General features: G+C 45.3%; 3 protein-coding genes across 3 annotated transcripts; 2 read left to right on the top strand and 1 right to left on the bottom strand.

Annotated features, from left to right (window-relative positions):
- Nucleotides 1-212: 212 nt before the first annotated feature.
- amph (amphiphysin) lies at nt 213-19,514 on the bottom strand. Its single transcript, XM_077615511.1, has 27 exons — nt 19,376-19,514; nt 18,864-19,026; nt 18,040-18,221; nt 17,742-17,894; nt 15,759-15,860; nt 10,720-12,104; nt 10,292-10,481; nt 9,391-9,471; nt 9,241-9,295; nt 9,070-9,164; nt 8,354-8,449; nt 8,189-8,296; nt 8,024-8,109; nt 7,642-7,717; nt 7,474-7,556; nt 6,944-7,085; nt 5,022-5,141; nt 4,868-4,951; nt 4,737-4,763; nt 4,642-4,659; nt 2,890-4,185; nt 2,453-2,494; nt 2,152-2,289; nt 1,914-1,967; nt 1,606-1,806; nt 1,332-1,433; nt 213-1,254 (listed from the first exon to the last, which is right to left on the bottom strand). The coding sequence occupies exons 7-27, from the start codon at nt 10,358-10,360 to the stop codon at nt 1,150-1,152; spliced, it is 3,078 nt and encodes a 1,025-aa protein (XP_077471637.1). The 5' UTR covers nt 10,361-10,481; nt 10,720-12,104; nt 15,759-15,860; nt 17,742-17,894; nt 18,040-18,221; nt 18,864-19,026; nt 19,376-19,514; the 3' UTR covers nt 213-1,149.
- On the top strand, nt 10,858-15,465 carry inhbab (inhibin subunit beta Ab). Its single transcript, XM_077614583.1, has 2 exons — nt 10,858-11,999; nt 13,278-15,465. Exons 1-2 carry the CDS (start codon nt 11,564-11,566, stop codon nt 14,018-14,020), a joined length of 1,179 nt encoding a protein of 392 aa, XP_077470709.1. The 5' UTR covers nt 10,858-11,563; the 3' UTR covers nt 14,021-15,465.
- Nucleotides 16,593-21,417, top strand: dnajc1 (DnaJ (Hsp40) homolog, subfamily C, member 1). Its single transcript, XM_077614581.1, has 12 exons — nt 16,593-17,003; nt 17,788-17,889; nt 17,961-18,007; nt 18,071-18,236; nt 18,298-18,377; nt 18,966-19,059; nt 19,349-19,442; nt 19,508-19,671; nt 19,733-19,858; nt 19,940-19,988; nt 20,226-20,545; nt 20,609-21,417. Exons 1-12 carry the CDS (start codon nt 16,854-16,856, stop codon nt 20,675-20,677), a joined length of 1,461 nt encoding a protein of 486 aa, XP_077470707.1. The 5' UTR covers nt 16,593-16,853; the 3' UTR covers nt 20,678-21,417.
- The last annotated feature ends 783 nt before the right edge of the window (nt 21,418-22,200 follow it).

Genomic DNA, 22,200 nt, shown 5'->3' with positions numbered 1-22,200 from the left:
GATTTTTGGGGGAGAAATAATTGGTGAAAGTTATAAAAAGTTTTGACCAGTTGACACTGAAATCATTTTCACACACATTTTACAAAACATTGCTAATAAAAATATTTTTTTTTATCCAAAGAGACAGGCACCAGTAAACTAAACTGCAGATGGTGAAGATTTTGAACTGCATTTTGAACCAATTGGACACCACCAATCCTGTCAAAACAAACCAGATTCCAGAAATATTTTTATTGTGACAACACAATACAATGATATGCTCTCACTATCTAATACACACATACTATCCCACTTTGTCTTGCATATTGCTTTCACATCTCCCTTGAACTCCCATGAATATTTACTCTTTTAAAATCCCATTTCATTTCCCCATATTAAATATGCACATTTAAATAACACGTTGTTTGAAGTACAATACACGTTTCGGGGAAGAACTATTTGCAATGTCACAACTGTTGCCAAACTGCACCGATCAACACAAATATGAGTATGCTTTCGCAAATAAATGTGATCAGGCGTAACACGTTAACAGTGACTCAAAAAATGAACAAAAGTGGCGAATCCTTAAACAGTATGTCGGAGGGACAATATGCTGTACTTGTTTTCGGGAATGTTTTCTAGACTTTTAGATGGGAACATGCACACGCAAACACTTGGCGGCTGCCTTTTGTTTCCTTTATTGTGTTAAGGAGAGCAGGGTTTGTAGTCACTTGTGAAATATAGGAGGATTTTTCTATAAATTTTCACAGCTATTTCAATGAGTTCATCTTGCAGTTTCAATTTCAAAATTTTAATTTCTAGCTAGCCAGTTGCTTGCCAGCGGTTAGCTTAGCTTTTAGCTAAAAATTGGAGTCAGGGTTGGTTGTCACGGCGTCGACAGTTCATTTTTATTGTTAGTCAGCAGCTCTGAGTTGTAATCGTTTTATATGATCTAAATTATTTTAACTTTTGAGTGTAGATTTAGTAGATTTTGATCTGTTTGAAGGAAATTTCATTCAAGTAAGTGACAACTGACTCCGCCCATCGTGAGTGGAAATCCATCCCTGCAATTGGAATGATTGTCACAAAGTCAAAGACTCACGTGTTGATGTGACAGCCAACCCCGTTCTCCCCTACATGCAGGCAGGCAGGCAGGCAGACAGGATCTTCTCAATCCAAACGCTGAGTGAAATTTTCTGGGAATAGTCCCTTTTGCGCTCTGCTTCCCAGCGATATCCAATCGCTGTGCTTAAATCCCGTCAGCCAGCCGGCTTCCTGTTGCAGAGGATGCAAAAAGAAAAAGACCATTTTGAATTTGGCGCGCCCGTACCGAGAATCGACCAGACGCTCACCTGGTCCTCCGCCGAGGCGGTGGGAACCACCAGGACCACGTCGCCTTGCTTCAGTTCCAGCTCATCGCCATTGGCCGCCTCAAAGTCGTGCATCGTCTCCACCTGCGCGAGAACGCGCCGAAATATGCTTGGGAATAGATCACGTCATTTCACTCGTCAACCAATGAATTCATGTCCGAGAATGTCCTCAACCGAATGCTAACGCTGCGGCGGCTAGCTGACTTTTAGTTCGTAACACCAACATCTGATTCATAGCAAGTTCCATATGTCTGACCTTGTACATGAAGTCGTCAGGGAGTCCCCCTGGAGTCGAAGTCGGGTTTTTCACGGGTTGCTTGTCGGCCACCGTGCCATTGTCGCTGATAGCGGACGGCGAAATGATGTCTGCGTCGCGATCGTCGTCACCTTCATTGCTAGAGGCGGGCTCAATCACCACAGATGGGATGGCCATGGTTTCCTGCAAAGCACACGCAAAGTGTTTTTTTGTTGTTGACAATTACAGGGATCTTTTTTCAGAAGAAAACGGTGCTACACTTGTGCACAGACTACTATAATAGATCTTTAAAACATTTCTGACATTACCGGAGTTTCATCCACGGGACTTTCCTTCTTTTCTTCTGGAACAGAAACGGATTCCTAAAAACAAAGTGATGGGACTATATTTTCAGAAGGCAACAAAACCATTATATAGCTCAACGTACATTAAGAAACACAAAACGACCGTTGACTGAAAGTGACTAGAACCATAAAAGATCTACCAAAACGATTAAGAAGTATAGTAGCAAAGTCCTGGAATAGACAATCCAAATTGTTCACTCACAAATGGCTTTTCTTCCAGAGAAGCGGCACAATTTTCAACTTCCTCATCAACGGGGGAAGCCAAGGGCACTTCTTCAACAGCGTCGGGCTCCGGATTCGGCATCGCTGAATCCTCAACCGATCCCGCGTTGACTTCATTCTTGTTCAAAGTACACAGAATATAACAGATAGAAATCATTACTACGTTTCACATCAACTGTAAGTATTTTCTGGACTTCACGTTACGCTTGTTCCCATACTTTGTCTGAGCCTCAGACAAACAATGAGGATCATTATCAGGTTTCAATCAGATGGCTACTCACCATTTGATCAAAATCAGCAAAGAATGACGGATCAGTGGCATCCTTCAGAGTGCATGTTTAAAATGAGATGAGAACGATATCAAATGGTTGTTCGGAGAGACAGAGATTCTCAAGAGGGGCACAGAAAAGGCTAGAATATAGAATAGCAGGGAAAGGGCCATTCTTAATAAATAGATGAAAGATGCAGATAGGAAAAGGGACAATGTAGACAAATGAAGATGAACACACAAAAATAATAATCATAATTGGTGCATGAATGGATTCTTAGTGCAGATTTTCGATGCGCCTAGGGAGCAAGCTTTCAAATGTTGGACAGGGAAAAGGAAGCACAACAAATGTTTGGCCTGGGGTCACCTTAGGGTTGACTCTGGGGGTCGGGGGGGTCAACTGTTGTCTACTTGCTGCTAAACTAAGAGGCTAAAAACGGGGCCGTGTACCTCTTCCTTTTCTTTAGCTACATCGTGGTACATTTTTCCAAATCTCAGGTTGGCAGTCTCATCTTCAGACATGTCAGAACTTTCTGGTTCCTTACGGACCACGGGCGCCTTCGCATCTTGACCTTGCGCGCCGCTCTCGCCGGCTCGCTTCCAGGACACGTCGGCGTGGTCGGAAGACGCCGCGCCAAAAGGATCCCACCCGCCGCCCCCGTCGCCGTGGACGACGGGAGACTTTGCATCTAAAGTGGCTGCGAGTTGAGATTCGCCACCGGACGGCGCCGCCTGCCTCGTTTCGGCAAAGGGGTCCGGATCCAAGCCGCCTTTTCCCGGCGTTTCCGCAAACGGGTCTGAATCAAACGCTCCTCCGCCGCGCATGTCGGCGAAAGGGTCTGACGCTAATGCGCTTCCTTCCTGCGTTTCGGCAAAAGGGTCGGAATCGAACGCGCCCGCGTGTATGTCGGCAAAAGGGTCCGACTCAAACGCGCTTCCTTGGGGACCCGCGAAGGGATCGGGATCAAAAGCGCCCGAGTTAAAAGCGCCTCCGTCCGGCACGTCTGGAAAACAGTCTGGATCCGGCGCTCTTCCTACTTCCGTTTTGGCAAAACTGTCGGAATCGTCTGGGCATCCTTCTCCAAAGTCGGCAAAATGGCCGCCATCTTGTGCGACTCCTCGTTGCGTTTCGGCAAAGGGATCGGAGTTCAACTGGAATTCTTCCTGTTTTTCCTGAATCTGGAACTCTCCATCCACTCGCCTTTCCTCCGAGGTTATGAAAATCTCTGAATTGACTACTTCCGTTTCCAGCGGCCCCCCGCCGTGGTCTTCAAGCTCGTCTTCCGCGCTAGCCCAGCCCGCGGCTTGACCGCCGTCGCCCCATTCTTCCGCCGTTTCGTATTCGGATCCCGAGCCTTCGGGGGACCCCGAGTGCCTCTCCCTGGGGTGTTGGGATCCGTCCTCGATCTCTTCGCCGAACTCGTTGGTAAAAATCAACCCGGGGGTGGACTTCCTGCGATCTCCCTCCCCCGTCCCGTCGCCCCACGAATCTGCTTGCCCTCTTTCCGGGACGGCGGCGGCGGTGGCGCCGGGATGAAGTTCGGGGGGTGTTTGAGATGGGCCGTCCGGGCTGCTAACCTCATCCTCGGCCGCCTCGCCATCCTCGGGAGGAGGAAGCGAATCTTCATTGCCTTGGTGATCCACGCCGTCTTCCCCTTCAGACGCCTCCATTGCGGCGGCCTCTCCGTCGGTGGCCGCCGAACCAAAGTCCGCCGACCAATCGGGGACAAATCCGCCTTCTGGAGCCTGAGCAGATGCAGGGAATTAAATATTAAAAGGGAAAGACCACGCCTTGTAAGAAAAATGACCTTCACGTGAAAATAATTAATAACTATAGAGGGAACTCCACTTCGATAATAGCCGTTAACAATATCACGAGGAAGGGTAAATACTCGCTTTGGATTGGCTGAAATCGTCACACCATTGATAAAATGTCTACCACCATATCGTGTGACCATTTAGCGGAAATACTGGCTTTATTTTTCGGCATAATTACACGTCAGAAAACGTATTTACTGTGATTTTTTTCAATTGATTTAAGAACATGTAGGTCATAAAGGTTTAGTCTTCCCCTTTAAATTTGGATCGTGCCACTCTACAACTGTGTACATTTTCCGTCTCCATTCGGACACAAAATACCACAAACAAACACGTTTTTGCTCAGTAGAAATGTCATGCTGAAGGAATGAAGTGTGTACTTACAGTCTGGGCCGGCTGAGCCTGGAGGGGAGGACAAGGACACACTTGACCTATAAAATCGTCTCATTGAAGGACAAAGGGCAACGAAATGTACTCACCGACCACGTATCCCAAGGCACGGCAGTCTTGGGGAAGAGAGGAGGTTGGTATTAATGCAACGTTATAATTTAGGGGCCGTTTACATGACATTCAAAACTTCCTTTTGGAAATTTAAGTAAAAAAAAAAAACCTGCGGCGCTGGCGACACGCTCTCATCTGGCTGGAAAGCGTCAAAATCCATATCGAGAAGAGATTCTCCTGGCCTCTCATTGGGCTGTGGAAAAGACAAAGAAGAAGCGATTAGTGAGGTGATCTTGCTCTTTTCTCCAGAGAATGGAAGAGACCTGCGATGGCGACGGCGCTGGTAAAAACTCTCCTCCGAACAAGTCTATGATTTGCTCCTCCACCACCTCCTTGGAAGGGGTGACTTTGGGGGGCGGAGGCACCGGGGGTCCCTTTTTCATCTGTCAGATAGCAACATGGTCATTATTCAACAGACATGGTCATTTCATTCCTGTCAGATTGCCTCCAAAGAACATGACTATCTCAATCCATGTTTATCACGAATGAGCCACTCCATTTTTGCTAGCCAGGCCTCAGTTTTTAAATCACAATTTCTAGCTAGCCTGTGAATTAGCTAGTTATCCAATCCATTTGATGTGTTTTGAACGGAAAGGTTCCTTCCCCGATGGCCTCCAACTTCAAATAGATCGGACGCCTGTGGAGGTCAACGGCAGTGAACAGCAGACATAGCTAAAGACTGAAACCAGTTTTTTTTTGGCATGGACTCGTGATGATGGTACTGGTGGTCCTGCATTTTAACTTTAATGACAACAAAAGCATTGACGGTCTTTCTAGTCCAACTAAACACCACACAAACACATTTGTTCTACAAGACTGCTTCCCGTGGACCTGCCGCCCTGCCAACGGTTAGTGAACGGTCAACATAGCTCATTAATTCGGTGAAAGAACTCATGAATTTCAGTATGAATGTGACAGTAGTCATAATGAATAGGAACAGTCACTCTGCCTGCTTACGAGCGGGCACAGGGAATGGGAAGCGGAGTTGTAGAAGCGACATCTTTGCGTACATATTTGTCCTTTCGGGCTTGACAAAAATGTTCGGAATGTCGCTACATTACTACTAGTGCCATACGATATGAAGATAAATACCGCAAAAATAATACGAAACCTTCTATGGGCATTTCTCTTGTCTTTTGTTATCGCGTTAACAGACCTACTCCTGCAGTATACATTTTGACCAGAAGGTGGTCCCTAATTGGTGATGATTTGATAGTTTGATGGGATTCTACGTGCCATTGTAGTACCACCGAATGGCCTCGAGATGTCATTGTTATCACTTAGTAGCTATACATTTGGCTGGCTTGCCAACGAGTGAGAGTAACGCATGCAAGACAATTCAAAATAGAATATAGAATACATTGTATATAAATATACGGGCCGTCTGATGGTTTTGCGGATGATTGCGGACAGTGGTTCCGGCCAGTGGTGGGATGATTAGGAGTGTGAATGGTCATGTGTCTCTCTGGTTGCCCTTTGGGTGAATTTTGACCAGCCTATGGTGTAGTCTGCCTTTTGCCTAAAGTCAGCTGGGATAGGCTCCCTCAAACCTTACGAGCATGCACGATACTAGACGCTTACTACTTTTAACCAAAAGACGAATTTTGTTAGTCAGCCATCTTGTCTGGTACAATTTTGTGACTTTAGCGCTTAAGTGGTTAAGATACATATCTTTACATTTCAGAAAAACAATGTATTCCGTTTATACTGGATAGTTTTAAGTTGCAGCACGACTTGATACCTTTACCATTTATGGCAAGTCAGTTTAATGTCACAAAAATTGAGTGAGTGGGAGCAAAGTTTACAAAACTGGTTCAGCATTTTTCACCAAACAATGTATCGTGGCATATCGATATCGCTCAAGTTTTTTTCCCATATCGCACAGCACTCTAATTCCTACTAAAGCACAAACACGAACACTCGCGTGATAAGTCACAAGTTCACTCACCGTCCCGGAGAGGAGTGTGCAGCAAAGAAGAACAGCCACAGAACATTAAAAGACACAGAGTATACGTAACCCGAGGACTCCCTGTATCAGCGTGAGTGTCAAGCAAGCAATATTTGAACCACCAGAGATTGATGTCGCAAAGTATTTAGTCAATTAGTCAAACTTGTTACGACCGACCCCGTTCCCCACTATTCATTTAAACCTTGGATTCTCTCACACTGAGGACGAGTCGCTTACCTGCATGGGAGATTTGGGACGTGGAGGTCCAGGAGACACAGGGCGCAGCGTGTGATTGGAGGCCACGGGTTCCGGACTGTCGGGTGGGCTTTCATCTTCTGGCGGCGATGGCGTCCGAGCCAGACGCAGTGGCCCCGAGTCGCTAGAACAACCGGATGGAAATTGGGACTTTTGACAATATGCTAACCGTTACCAGCTCGACTTGTTTTAGGATAAGCTTTAGCTAACCCTAAAGGAGGGGTCTCCATCTTATTCCTACCCAGTTTTTATTGGCCCTCACCAAATTCAGAAAATATCTTTCAATATGCCCCACGCAATAATCTTAATTCTGCCTACATTCTGTTGGACAGTGACAAATTGACAAATTAAGATAACTTGGTTAGGATTTTCTTCAATTTTTGCTCTTACTGGAAATTTTCTCTCTTTTCTCAAAGTTTGTTTCAATAAATATAAATATTTCAATATCTTCATACCTCTGAATTATGAAATAATTTTGATTTTTTTCAAATAATTCCCTGCCAACGACATACCTCGGTGCACCTTGGATGGTGAACATTTTATCGGCGTGTTGTTCGCTAAGTTGCATCATCACTTCATACAGCTGCTTACACACCTAGAACCAGAAAAAAAGCAAAGAGAGTAATAACCTCTTTTACTCGAAAAAGTGGAACTTTTCATGCGGTGCGGTGCCCCCTCACCAAAGAAATCTCCCGGTGAAATTTGGTCTCCAGACCGGTGACGCTCTTGAAGGTGCTGATATAGAACCCAACTCGGCTGAAATGGAAAACATTCCCAATGTGACTGGATTGGCTAACATCCCGTTCATGTTCTTGACTACAATGGTTATTAGTATGTTCAGTGTGACTAGCTAGTCCTGTCAGGACTATAGTTTAGTGAGCCCTTTAAAGGGCAACTGACTACTTTTGGTCATTTTGAAGAACTTAAACGAGCAAACTGGGCTGATTTTCCTAACCGCTTATGTCTATCCGTTTGAATGTCTAAATGGATTGAACGTCTGACGTTGACATTGGCAGCCATTGAGTCCAAACACACATAGATATTAGATTAGGCGACCAATACCTGTCCCAAAGAGTGGGAAGTTCATCTTGCAGACCAACGTTGAGCTCGTCAAACACCCTCTGGGCCTTTCTCAGCTCCTCGTCGGCCTGCGAATGGAGTTCAGCAGATCACCGTTAGATGCTACTTTATCAGCGACGAAGGTCCGAGCACGGCTTGACGGATGACCTTTATCATCTTGCGGTCATTTTTAATCCCGGCCGTCTGCAGCGTTTCGACATGATGACGCGCGCTGTCGTAATCGATGAGTTTTCGGCTCCTTTTGGCCACGCGGGTCTGAAAAGGCCAATGCGTCAGTGGTTACGCAATGTGAAACCTCTGAATTTTCGTTACCTTCAAGTCGGGAAACTGGAGTAAGTATCCGTCCAGATTCAACAACGTCGAGTCCACCAGCTTGTTGTGGAAGCTTTCCCACATTGCATCACAGTCCTATGAGAAAATGCACAATTATTTTAGTGGGAAGACATTCATTAGCTTTTTTTTACATAACTAATTATCTCAATAAATAAGCAAGATTATATTTTAATGTTACTATAAATTTATCGGCCTACATTGATGGTGCTAGACAACCAGTCTGTTTTGACTGGGAGGGTCGGCAGCGAATGAACTAAATTAGAAAGGCAATCCCCAAATATACAACGGTACCAAACTGTTGACTCGGGGGCCAGATTAGGGCCCCAAAAAATTAAATCATGGGCACCGACTTCAAGTTTTTCTCTAAAATAAAAACAATGTAAACCTTTGAAGTCGTCCAGAAATGCGAATATTTGCAGTTTTTTTTCTATTTCTAATGAAAGGAAATAAATCTAATCAATATTATAATTTCAATAATACCATTTCTAATCTTTTTTTAAATCAAGGCGGAAATAAAAATACAGCTATTGTATTTGCTTTCTATCTGATCAGGTTAGTTTTTAATATTAACTTTCGCTAGCTTTTACATGCATGCACGTTTTACTTATGTCATCTAAATACGTTGCTTCGCGCCCATTTCAAGACCCTACGACAAGGTTCTCGCCATGTTGACGGCAAGCGAGCAAAAGGCATACCTTGCCGATAGTCAAGACGTCATCTTTTCCGTGCCAGTCGGGTTCGTAGACCTCGTGGAGAGACTGCGATAAGTTGATGGAGGCCTGCTGCATTCCTAAATGAGAACAGCAGCAAGCATTTGGCCAAAGCGCGCCGTCTTGTCAATTGTTTGTACGAATGGCGCACCTCACCTTTGATAGCAGACATGTAGGCCTTCATCTCCCTCTGGAGGCGCGAACCTTCCGACTGAGGGAAAGAAAAAAAATAGCTCGTTATGATAACAAACAGAGCAAAGAGAAAAATGGGTTTCAAAAATGTTCACGTCACAGATTGCGGCTTACCTCTTGCCTCCTGAAGTTGATGACAACTTGTTCAAACTGTTCATCTTTGGTCTCGTCGGCCTTTCCCAGCTTCTGCAGCACCTGAGATGTCACAGAAGATGGAGAACGTCAACATAAAACAATCAGTGGGAATAAAATGCACTATAAGCAACAAGAAATGGACCGATATACCCAGGAATTGAACTGAAAATCCCTCAAAATCAATGGAAAGGGACCCAGAAAGGCCCCCAAAGGAACAGTAAGTGATGGAATATACAGAGGTGACCCGCAATTGGCCCAAAATCAACAAGTGCCCTTAAATAAATGGCAAGTGATGGAAAAATGAGGCACGAATGGCCCAAAATGATCGGGAAGTGACCCCAAATCAGTAATAAGTCAGGAAGTAACCATGACTCAACAAGATGTGACCTTTAAATGCCCAAAATTTAACAGGACATATAGCAAAGCATCCCCTCTCAATTTTTCCCAAATTGCTTTTTCTAATTTTCAAAAAGCAATTATAATATTTACTGGCTGACATTAGGTAAAGGTGGCCCCAGAAATTGTTGCTAGAGCCTGTAGAAATGAAATGACATGGAAAACTCACGTTTACGTGACAACACTGTACTACTTGATACAAAATGTGGCTCAAGAAATCACCCTTGACGTCATCTCGCGAGACCGCTCGCGCAGCGTGACGTCAAAACTAGGGTGGTCAAATATATGATGGCAAATGGAGTTTTGGGGGAGGATGGGAGACGCATCGTGTTGCTTTTTCGCTACACGGTGACGTACGTCTTCGCAAAAGCTTCACGGCCTCCCAGCAAGGACGTCAGCGTCCATCTTCTCCTCCTCATCATCATCCTCATCCTCACCCTCACCTTCATCGGCTTCTCCTCTGCCTCCCCCCCGGAATGCTTACCTTTTCCTGTGCCCTGTTCAGCCTCTTCTGCACATTTTTGGCGAATATTCCCGTCTTGATGTCCGCCATGACGCCGCACTCGCAACCGCGGATTAACGTCGAACAGCGTCGAGGGGGAGGGGCGGGGGAAGGCGCCACCGCGCGTGCGCGGACGACAAATCAGCTGGTCGGAGAGGAGGCGTGGCCCAACCTTCAGAATGAACAAGAAAGCAATTAAGTAACTAACATACCTCAAAACCACTGACGATAAAAGACGTCAATCATTTTAAAGTGGGAGGGTGGCAGCGGATGAAACTGCCCCCCCTCCCACTTCAAAAAGATTGGACGTCTATTGACGACAATGGCAGCAAATGAGTTACACATATTTAAAAAATAAACATCCATTTATTATTTCAGTTTACATTCAATTATTTTCAATATTTACTTACCTAGGTAAGTTGTTGGCTAGGACAGGCTCTAGTATCGTCGGTGATCCTTTGGAAAATGTCGGTTAGGGTCAAGCCTTACTACATTGACGGATATCGCTGTCTTTGGAATCGACATTGGATTGGACGGATATTTCAGTCAATGGAATTCATATCTCAGTCTGAGAAATTTACAGGAATAGCTGTTTTTGGCATTGATGGCTAAAATTGGGGGATTAGGCGGTCGTTGAAATTCACGGACATGGCTGTCCCCGCAATTCCTTCTCTGACCCCGACTCAAACTCTATAGAGATCAAACAAGCGTTCCCGAACGTGAACGCCTCGGAGCAAGTCGGGCCAAACTCCTGACTTTTAGTTTTGGAGTAGAGACTTCCTGTCACGCCCACCGGGTCTTCCCTTCCTTCGTCACTCGTCTTTTTTTAATCCAAAATTGCACATTTTCAAGTCCCATGTGAAGTTGTGATGTAACACTTGAATCCCACCAGCAGAGGGTGTGAGCGCGCACGCGGGTGTGTGTGTGCGCGCGCGCACACGCTCCATCTGCGCTGCGATTGTAACAAGTTTGCTTTCTAAAAATTCATCTCACACCGACCGAGTATCTCCTCCACGTGAGGCGATGATGATGGAGATGGCGCCGTGACTCACGACTGTGCGTGCGTGCGTGCCTGCCTGCCTGCGTCGGGCATCAGTGAATCAGGGACACGTCGCGCGCGCGGTCCTCCTCTTCTGTCGTGACATTCGTTTGGGAGGACGGACGCGGGTGCGTGCGAGGTGGCTGACTCACAGGGAAATTCCTGCGCGGCGGAGGGAGGGCTCAGACGGACCCCCAAGTATAATTGGCGCACGTATGCCAGCGGAGCGCTCGACAAGAAGCAGAGCGGACGCAGCGGACCCGCGCCGACCCCTCGTCAGCATGACTCGCGCTCGTCTCCTCGCCCTGACCGTGGTCCTGCGCCTGTGCGCGGCCGGCTGGCCGCCGCTCCCCCAGGCCGATCTTCCCCCGGGCGCCCGGCAGGGGGCGGAGTCGCCCGGCTGCGCCTCCTGCCAGCTGAAGAGGAACTCCAGCGACGTGGTGGACGCCGTCAAGCGTCACATCCTCAACGTGCTGCACCTGAGCGCGCGGCCCAACCTGACGCGGACGCTTCCCCGCGCCGCGCTCCTCAACGCCATCCGGAAGGTCCACGTGGGGCGCGTGGCCGGCGACGGCAGCGTGGACGTCCAGCCCGACGGCGCCGACCCCGAGGGACCCGCCGCCGCCGAGGTCATCGCCTTCGCCGAAGCGGGTGAGTCCGCCGGGGAAACTTGTGGCCGCATTATGGCAGTAGCAGTTGGATGTAGCTCGGTGGTCAGCACCCTTGACTGCCGGGATGGGAATGATGCTTCCAATCCTGCTTGGAAACAAGGAAAAGCATATTGAATTATAACAGAATGAACGATTTCCTGTCATGATTTTGAATTATAACATAACGATCAAATTTCCGAGTCTCGGTCACTGATGAACCATAACATTGTATTTTACAGTTTTCTTGTTGAAATTGACAGTGACAGATGTCAAATCCATTTAAAGTGGGAGGGTTATAATAGTACACATTTATTCCCAGAGTATGACAACTTTTCTCTCATATTTCAACTTTTTTCTTCTAAATCATGGCTTTACTCTTGCAATACTAACACTTTTTTCTAGTGCCATTATGACTTGATTCTCTTGATATCACAATTTTCTCATAATAGATTTTTTTTCATAACATTATGACTATTTATTTAAAGTCTATCTTTTTACTTTCTTTATGGCCTTAATATCTAATTGTATAAAATATATTTTAATTTTTAGAAATAAAAATGTTTAAAAATAATTAAAAAAAATATTTACTCCTTTCAATACATATTTTAAGAATGTAGTGAATACAAATGTACTGTTTAGTGTATTTGATTAAAAAAACTAATCTAAATAGAATTTTAAAAATCCTGTCCAAATGGATTGGACACCCATTAATATCAATGGCATAGAAATATGAATCTCCAATACAAACCATGCCAGTTGGATATCAAGTAAAAATATATTTAGGATTTGGAGATTTTATTTGTCAACAATATCTCTAAACAGTTTATCAAAACAAATATTGATTACTTTTTTCTAGTTTCCACTGATGTGGTTAGTAGATTTTCTTATTTTTATTTCATTTGTTAAATGTGCTTTTTTAATTCAAAAACAAAAAGGGTACAAAAAAGTTTTTAAAAAAACAAAGAGAAAGGAAAATAAAAAGTAGATACTTCTAAAATATAGAGCTCCCAGTCAAAACGGATTAGACGGCGAGCGCCGTCAACGGTTAAACATTCCTGCAGATTCCCAAACAATTTGTGTGGCCCGAACCAGGCGAGCAAACACCAAGATATTAATAGCGGCCCTTTTGAAAAGGTTGCTTAATGAGTGGGAGGCACGAAGGGAAGAAGGACTTCATTCAGACGCGCTAATTGGTCTGCCCGAGGAAAAAAATGGCCGCCTCGGGTCTTTTTTTAGCACTCCCGCTAATAGCGGAGCTAACGCTGTTTTGCTTTGCCAGGAGAGGCCGGGAACACCCTGACCTTTGACCTTTCCAAGGAGGCCGGCAAATCGGCGCTGGTGGAGCGCGCCGAGCTCTGGATCTTTGTCAAATCGGCGCGTTCCAACCGAGGGAAGGGCAAAGTCAAGCTGCACCTGCAGGCCGGCGCGGCGGTGGCCGAGAAGACGGTGGACGCGCGGCGCAGCGGCTGGCACGCGCTCGCGGCGCCGGCCTGCGTCCAAGCCTCGCTGGACCGAGCCGACGGTCCGCTGAGGTTGCGGCTCTCCTGCCCGCTGTGCGCCAACGCCGGCGCCGCGCCGATTTTGCCCTCCGTCGACGCCGACCAATCGCATCGGCCCTTTCTGAGGGTGACGCTGCGGGCCAGAGAGGAGGCTGCCCGGCGTCGAGCGGCCCGTAGCCTGGACTGCGACGGCAAGACGCGCTCGTGCTGTAAGCAGCATTTTTACGTGAGCTTCAAAGACATCGGCTGGAGCGACTGGATCATCGCGCCGGCCGGTTACCGCGCCAACTACTGCGAGGGGGACTGTCCCAACCGCGTGGCCGGCGGGGGCTCTCCCCTTTCCTTCCACGCCGCCGTCATCGACCAATACCGCATGAGGGGTTACGGACCCTTCCAGAACGTCAAGTCGTGCTGCGTGCCCACGAGGCTGCGAGCCATGTCCATGCTTTACTTTGACGACGAGCAGATGATCGTCAAGAAAGACATACACGACATGATCGTGGAGCAGTGCGGCTGCTCCTGAAAAAACGCCTGCCGTTCGAATGGCGGGTTTTTAAGGTGGCCTAACGGCGTCAGGCAATTTACAAATTCCAAACACGAACGCTAACGGCCACAACGGTAGGTACGCCTGCCAACTGTTTATGAGTAATGCATGCACTACAATTGAAAATAGTAACAAATGCAATCCACACAGAACACAAATCAATCCCAAGAGTGCCAAAAATGGTCCAAACGAATAACGAACGAGCGAAAAATGCCAAAAGGACAAAAAATGAGAACTATGAAAACTGGAAAAAAAATGGAGCAAAAAAGCTACAATTATGAAACACCCCAAAAATTGAAAAACTGAAAATTTTGCAAAGCACAAAAAAAACTGCAAAAAACTAAAAAGTTGGTAAACCACCCAAAACAGGAAAAAACATGGCCGCAAATAGCAGCCACTAAGTTAGAATATAGATGGGAACAAATCGGACTCAACCAATAAGCATCTACTCTTTTGATTCTGCTTCCGTTGTGGTCATTTTGCGTTCATGTTGTATTTTTGTTTTGTTTTGAAAATGGCCAAATTATCTGACGCTTCCTAGCCACCGTAGATTTAACCCTGGAAGTCTTTTCCACATTGGAAAGAAAATATGAAAGTCTGATGTCATCCCCCTTCGTCCCTTTTTATTGCCACGTAGTGTCAAAGTCTCATTTGACGATGGCGAACACTTGCGAAGTTGAGCGAGTCCTTGAAAGAAGCCAAAGATTTCACGTTGGCTGAGGCGGAAACATCGCCAGAAAACCTGCTTTCTTTCTGACCGACATGAGAGGACGTGTCGTTTAAAGAAAAGTCGCAGGCCGAAGAAGTAGGCCGGCCAAAATGGTCACCGTGGCAACCGTGTATCTGTTCACTGACCTACAAACTCAAGACCGATATTGGAAGGACAAATGGTTGGACACAATGCCTTGTGGGTAGCGGACTCACTCACAAATACCATCAGTCGTCCCAAAACATGAAGTGACATTGGCTCCAAAATATTTGGGTTTTTTTTCCTTCTCCCTTTCAAAACACTTTTAATGATGGCGTGACGTCCGCTTAAAAACTCATAAGGCAGCGATGCCTCTGAAGCTCATTAAGGGCTAAAGCTCACGCACTCAGATGTTGTCCTTTTTCTGCATCAGTCAAGAATTATTTTTTTTAGAGTACCGGTTAAGAACACTGCTATGATGTCATCATGTTTAAATGTTTACTAATTCTCACTCGTGTGATGTCATCATGTTGTGACGCATTCTGGTTGAGTAAATGAATGCTTAGTTTAAAGGCTTAAATCTATTTGGGAAGTACAATAGTATCCGCATTTAGAAATTGGGGTGTGTTTGGCCATACGTCCAACCAAAGTGCCAAATATCACGCGCCTCAAAAACGTCACAACAAAGCGCTAATGTTGATGCACATCTTGGTAAATAAATGTATTCCTAAACATTTCTCAGATTAATCACTTTACACAAAATTCTTGTGCTTGAAAATCATTTGGCAACTGGCAAGCTTTTCCTAGCTTCTTCGGGTATATGAGTAATGGTTAGCCATATGCTATAATATACATATAATTGACTTATCTGATTAACACAATTCAAAAAAAAAATCCGGAAATCAAAAACATTGTTTTTGGTATTAATATATGATTCTGCCAAAATTGAAAATGTGCAATATGCCAACAATTTAAGTGAACACAATCTGCAGTTTTGGTATTTTAGTAAGAAATATGAAGTAGATTTACCTTTGCGGCCCACGTCGAAAGATGGGCTGGTCGGATTTGGCCCCTGAGCCTTCCGTTGCACCTCTTGGCAGTAGAGGGCGCTCTCGCACTTAGCAGATTCACCTTGAAAGGAAAAACACTTGCTATAAAACACTTCAAAAACAAGATAAACATTCATACTTTAAATTATCACAAAGTTTTCCTGCAATATTTTGCTAAGGACTATGACGTTTATTACGTCCAAAGTTAGTCTTCTATTTTCCTTTTTTACTGTAAGGAACTTCGGGATTGACATCCTCCCTTGTCGGCCATTTTAGAACAGGACAACTGAAGTTATTTTTGTTTAAATAATTGGTTTGAATATGTTTTAGCGCCGTTGACGGCAAATGACGCCCAATTCAAATCCGATAAATGTTTGAGGCTACATAAATAAGTTAAAAATAAACTTTCAATTACCATTCATGACAGACGTCCAATGATGCGGCTCTTAAAACGAAATGAAAACTTTTTACGTTGGTTTATCCCTAGTAGACGTCCAATCTATTTGAACTGGAAGGGTAGCAGCGAATGTTGTTAAATTAGTTATACTCAATTAAAAACCAAAACCGTTTTACTGCGTGTCAAATTGAAAAATGCTTATTATAAATCGACTTTGGTTTGTCTATCACCTTTAAGTGCACGTAAGAAGTAAAAATATATACATATATATATACTATTCTAAAATCATTGCCAAATTAATACGGTTGGTTACTCACCAAATCGTTTGTAAGTACAATATTTTTCTTCGTCTTTTTTGTCTTTTGTTATGCCCAGCTGGTTTGCCGTACTTCGTAATCATAAAAGCGCAAACTATTGCGCATGCGCGTAGCAGATTGGACAGGGTATTTGACAGGACAAGACTCGATTCTTTGTTACTCTTTGGGCCTCGCAAAATGCTAAAAATGGAGTGTCGCTTTTCATCTCTCTTTGAGCTTTTCACGCAAAGGTGACGAGTTTGGACTTTGCGTGTGAGTCGCTCCTGCCTGACCCGGACGTGGCCGACTACCACTTCCGTGTCGCGGGCCCGCTGAGCTGGCCCTGGCCGATCGAATCTGAGCGGAACCTTAGCGACTAGCGATGACGGCGGCCGGACGGCTGGCATTGCTCGGTTTGCTTCTAGCGTCCGTCGGCCTGCCGTCGGAGGCTTGGGACCAGGCTGACCTGGAGCTTCTGGACCTGGTCGAGGAGATCCCGGACACGTTCTATAACTTTATGGCGCTCCAGCAGGTCGGTCACCATGGTAACCGTGCCCGCGGCCCGCTCCGGTTGTGATTTGGATTGCCATTTCTCAGGCTCAAACAACCAAAAATAACGAGTTGCAAATGAACTCCGACCACCGGGCTCGCTCCCTCAACCTAGAGACATTAACTGCAAAACTGAATACTGTGCATGCCCTCTACTGGCTAACTTGGAATTTACAGGCAAAAATAATTCTGCAATTAATCAGCCCTGACACAAAACAATGAAATTTGATACACATCCCGAGTTGTCTCTTGTTGTCAATGGCAGCCAATGAGTTAATACATTAAGATAGATATTGTCCTGCTAGTTCCTATTGCATTGCATGCATTACTTACATACTCTTGGGAGGTGGAGCCAGTTGGCTAACTATTGAGTGGTGCTGGAAACATCTTAAGGTTAAGGCTGATTGGTTGTACTACGATGGAAGTATACAATTATATATCATCGTAGCATTTACTTTGATTTGCTTTGTATTTTGTGCTTTTGCTTTGTTGTTCTGTCTAATCACCCTCTGCTACTGTCACAATGAAATTTCCGGAATACGGGATGAATAAAGTTATCCAATCCAATCCAAATGACCGCCTTCTGCTGATGGCAATAATGATAGACACTTACTAGTTGATTGTCATTGTTGCGGGATAGTAAACCAATGTAGTTTCCCAGCAAAGATATATTTTCTACCGAAACACTCAATTAGAAAGGGAAAAAGAGAAACATGTCTACCTTTCTCACTGTGAACATCAGCCATGCCGCCGTGTGGTCTGTTCAGGATGCGTCGGCGTCGGAAATCAAGAAGGCGTATCGCCGCCTGTCGCTGGTTCTACATCCCGACAAGAACAAAGATGAAAACGCCGAGACGCAATTCCGACAGGTGACCTGCGTTGCGACACAAAAAAAAAAAAACAGCAACATTGATTTTGTGTGTATGTGGGCATGTAACAGCTGGTGGCCATCTACGAAGTCCTGAAGGACGATGAGCGACGACACAAGTAAGCCGCCACCCGTCACTTGCCCGCCGTACCTCTTTCCCGACTTCCACGTACGCCCTCCAGGTACGACGACATCCTGGCCAACGGGCTCCCCGACTGGCGGCAACCCGTCTTCTACTACCGTCGTGTGAGGAAGATGAGCAACGGCGAGTTGGCCTTCCTGCTCTTCGTCATCGTCACCGTGGGGCACTACGCCGTCATCTGGTCCGTCTACCTGGAGAAACAACTGGTGAGTTGTGTGTGCCCGTGCGCATCCGGCAGCGAGTGCCATCAACCCTACGCGTGTGCAGGATGAAATGCTGGCCAAAAAAAAGAGGGAGAAGAAGAAGAAAGCCAATGCGAAAGAAGAAGTCAAGAGCAACCCTGACAGGTGCGTACATTTGCATTCAGTGTTCGACCATTTTTTTTTGCTCAAGATGCCGATTCCGATACTTATAATTAATACTATCGACATGGCCCGATACAAGGATACCTCAATATAAGATTTTTTTTTAAAATCCAGGGTGGCTTTCGTTTCATGATTTTTTCTTTTCTTCTTATAACAAATTGCCGAATTTGATCCAAGCTCTACAAAAACACCCTGCTAGTCAAAAAGATATGAACCAATTAATAACAGGAGTCCTCGAGTTATACGACCGAGTTCTGGATTAGTTGGATTTCACTGTTTAAGTCGAAATGGACATCAAAATACAATAACTCCAAGTAAAATATATTAAAATTAAAAAGATTCTCTTCTCTGCATTATTAATGAAATGTGAATGGTCATGGTTTTCAATGATGAATTTGCAACTGAACACTTGGATCACACTACTATATTAAAAAAAAAGACAACACCAAAACAGTTATCTGCCAATACCTTCATTTTAGTGCCGAACCATGGTCATTAGCTGCGTTGATTACTTGCTGCGTGACATCATCGCCACTAGTAACTGGTTTGTGTGGGTGTGTGTTCGCACAGGGCCCAGGAGCGCCCCCACTGGCAGGACCTTCTTCCTTTGAAAGTCAGCGTGTGGATATACCTGTCAATCAAACACATGCCCCAGACCCTGGAGGTAAAACACCTAGAAGTCAGAAATGTTTCACTGGGTTACCCAGATGGGAATACTCCAAATATTGAGGTGGTACATCAAAAGTCATTGTACTACTTTAGTGAACCAGCAGATTCGAACAAATCAAATGTGAGTAGCGCTAATGAATTGATGTCATTAATACCCATGATCACATGCGCTCCAGTATGTAGGTACAACTGACATTACAAAATGGCTGCATCATCTTTTTGCATTCCAACATTATTTTCTTCCAAGGCCCCATTAAAGAAGCTTTTTTTTTTTTGAATTGTAGGAACTGCAACGTCAGTACTCTGCTTACCAGCAAATGAAGCAGCAGCAGAAGGAAGAAGAGGAAGAAGAAAAGGCTCAACAGGAAGCGGCAGCCAGTAAGACGTCCGCTTTGTTCGCCCCTCCCGCGTGGCGGAAGCCGACCGACGTTCTTCTGTTCTAGGAGAGAAGAGACCAAAGACTAAGAAACCCAAGATGGACTTTCCCGTCTACCAGCCGTCGGCGGAGCAGGCCGATTGGCCTCCTTCCCAGCATTCCCCCTCCATCCAGGAAGTGGAAGATCAACTGGACCAATGGTTGCAGGACCCCAGGCCCGCCAAGAAGAAGGTGCCTTCCGGTTAGCGTCCACATCAGCGCGCTCGCTAGCTAAACGCTTCCCCGGTGACAGGCGGCGGTGGCGGAGTGGAGTGAGGATGACGTCAGCTTGCTCAGCAGACTGATGGCCAAATTTCCGGGAGGGACGCCCGGACGTTGGGAGAAAATCGCACACGAGCTAGGCAGGACAGTGACCGATGTAAGCGCCCCGAACCCCACGTTAGCTAGCACGTGGGCTCCTCTCAATCAAATGAAACTGTTTTTTTTAATCTTCTGGCAGGTGACCACAAAAGTCAAACAAGCCAAAGACCTCTCCCACCAAAACACAGGTTGGAATGCCACAATCACATTCTTTAGCTTTTGTATGCAACAAAATAGGTCTCAAAATAGAGGGCCAGGGGCCAGATCTGGCCTGCCGCATCATTTTGAGTAGACCGCCCTTACAGTTAAATCCCTCCCTTTTCGTAACGAGATTAAAAAATATATTTACATTGTTTTTAATTAAATACCCCTGTTTTCAGATATAAAAGTAAAATGAGTCTATGTCCTCTACTTCCCCTACACAGGTCTGGTGAAGCTGTCTGAATTGAAAGGCCCGTCTGTGCTCATTGGCGACGGCGAGCAAGAAGCCAAACGAAAGAACAGGAAGTGCACGGCCGACAGCGTCGAGGGGGGCACCCTCAGGTGTCGACGGCAGAAAGACTTTGACCCCGACGAGGCGGACGAAGACGAGCCGCCGGGACGGGAGCAAGAAAAGGACAAGTCGGAAGCAGCGCCTTGGACTCAGAACCAGCAGAAACTTCTAGAAATGGCACTGCAACAGTTCCCCAGAGGAAGCCCAGAACGCTGGGATCGCATCGCTAAAGTGGTTCCCGGAAAAACAAAGGTGAGCTAGCGCTAGCTTGGCGCCGCGCAGGAGAACCATGTTGAGCATTTTTCTCTTTTTCAGGAGGACTGCATGATCCGGTACAAGATGTTGGCCGAGCTCGTTCAAAAAAGGAAACAAGCCAAGAGCTGATGAAGGCCGACCTTTGACCCTTGCTGACCTCTCGCCCCCGTTTCGAGTAGTGTTGCACTGATACCGATATGGCTCTAATACGTTGGCATGGGTATTGTTGAATACTAATTGAGAATTAACGCCCAGATGCTTCACAGTATATATTCTTAAGATATAGTTTCCAACTGTCCTACCTAAAATGGCCGCCATAAAAAAACGAAGCCCCCGTCACTCTTCCCTAAACCATGATAGCCATGCAATTATCAGACTTCATTTTGATGTCAACGCATTGACTGTAACAAGGACGTTGCCCCCACCAATATGGCTTCCCTGAAACCATGTTGGTAGGGGCAAGAAGTTTTTGTATTTTTATTTTTTTAATGCTTCCGCCATGGATAGTTATAAGTATTACTCGGGAACTAAGGATAGTTTATTTGTCGCCCCACCTCCCAAAAAATTGGACATCTAGCGCCATCATCATGTATTCATATTAAAGGATATGCAGTAATTTTGTAATTAAAAAAATATATATAAATAATTTAGTGTATTTTTTTTTATTTTAAGTATCGGTACAGTTTCGACATTGGCTGACACTGGGCTAGATATCGGTATCGGTGCAACACTATTTTTGAGGTTACCGCTGGATGGACCTGACCTGATCTCATTTCAACATGTGCCTTAGACGACCCCCAACCCCGAGCATGCTGCCTGTCAATCATTTTTTTGGACTGATGAATAAAACTATTTATTATCCAATCAAACGATGCGTCGCTGGTCACGTGATATCTGATTGCCAAACTATGTTTGCATGATCATTGTTATTAGTGTATGTATTTCGCTTCTATGATAACGCAGCTAAATTCTCCATAGCGAAGCCCTTTTCTGTCAACTTGAAGGTTATGGGCTTCAAAATGTTGATCCAATTTTGTCCCCCAATCAAGGTATATGTCCTGCTATAAACGGTTTTAGACGTCTGATCCATTTGAACTCAATGGGTTGGCAGCGAATGAAAACTAATTGTCTCTAAATCTAAAGTTTTAACCTTAACTGATTAAGGCCAGTCAACAAAAGCTCCGCCTCCTAGCTCTGTTACAACACCCAGTATGAAGAGCGATATGGGCAACATTTCCTGTGTGAAACTACTTTACCAATATATTTATGCAACTCGCGTTTTTTTCCAGTATTATTATTATTGTTGTTGTTCTCCTTACCTGTCGCCGGAAGACGTCATAGAAAAGTTGTCGGCCATTTTGCGGCAGGGTTTTTTGATAACTATAACGGCCAACTAAGAATTTATACTTTGAAATAGCGATCAACTAATGGGAAACTGATTTATTTTAAATGTCAGATTCAGTAAACCACTGGTGTCAAACCAAATCTATAAAGGGCCTAATTTACGCAAATCTTTTGTAGTAATGCAAGTGTTGCAGTTCTCAGTTGATTGATGTCAGGTGCTAGTAGTTTTAGCAAGATTTGTTTGTTAGGTCTTTACGGAAATGGTTTGACACCCCTGCAATAAATTACATAGCCCTAAAATATCCCCC

The sequence above is a fragment of the Stigmatopora argus genome, chromosome 12, assembly GCF_051989625.1.
Source record: "Stigmatopora argus isolate UIUO_Sarg chromosome 12, RoL_Sarg_1.0, whole genome shotgun sequence".
NCBI lineage: Eukaryota > Metazoa > Chordata > Actinopteri > Syngnathiformes > Syngnathidae > Stigmatopora > Stigmatopora argus.
Note: the sequence above shows the minus strand (reverse complement) of the source record. Positions and strands in the feature narration are given on the sequence as shown.

Excerpts from the sequence above, each read along its gene's own strand:
- dnajc1 (XM_077614581.1), top strand. The coding sequence starts at position 16,854 with ATGACGGCGGCCGGACGGCTGGCATTGCTCGGTTTGCTTCTAGCGTCC. Across the intron at positions 17,004-17,787 it reads ACTTTATGGCGCTCCAGCAG|GATGCGTCGGCGTCGGAAAT; the intron begins GTCGGTCACCAT and ends TGGTCTGTTCAG. Across the intron at positions 20,546-20,608 it reads TGGTTCCCGGAAAAACAAAG|GAGGACTGCATGATCCGGTA; the intron begins GTGAGCTAGCGC and ends TCTCTTTTTCAG.
- amph (XM_077615511.1), bottom strand. The coding sequence starts at position 10,360 with ATGGCGGACATCAAGACGGGAATATTCGCCAAAAATGTGCAGAAGAGG. Across the intron at positions 9,165-9,240 it reads CTACATGTCTGCTATCAAAG|GAATGCAGCAGGCCTCCATC; the intron begins GTGAGGTGCGCC and ends GTTCTCATTTAG. Across the intron at positions 1,434-1,605 it reads CTGACGACTTCATGTACAAG|GTGGAGACGATGCACGACTT; the intron begins GTCAGACATATG and ends GTTCTCGCGCAG.
- inhbab (XM_077614583.1), top strand. The coding sequence starts at position 11,564 with ATGCCAGCGGAGCGCTCGACAAGAAGCAGAGCGGACGCAGCGGACCCG. Across the intron at positions 12,000-13,277 it reads CATCGCCTTCGCCGAAGCGG|GAGAGGCCGGGAACACCCTG; the intron begins GTGAGTCCGCCG and ends TTGCTTTGCCAG.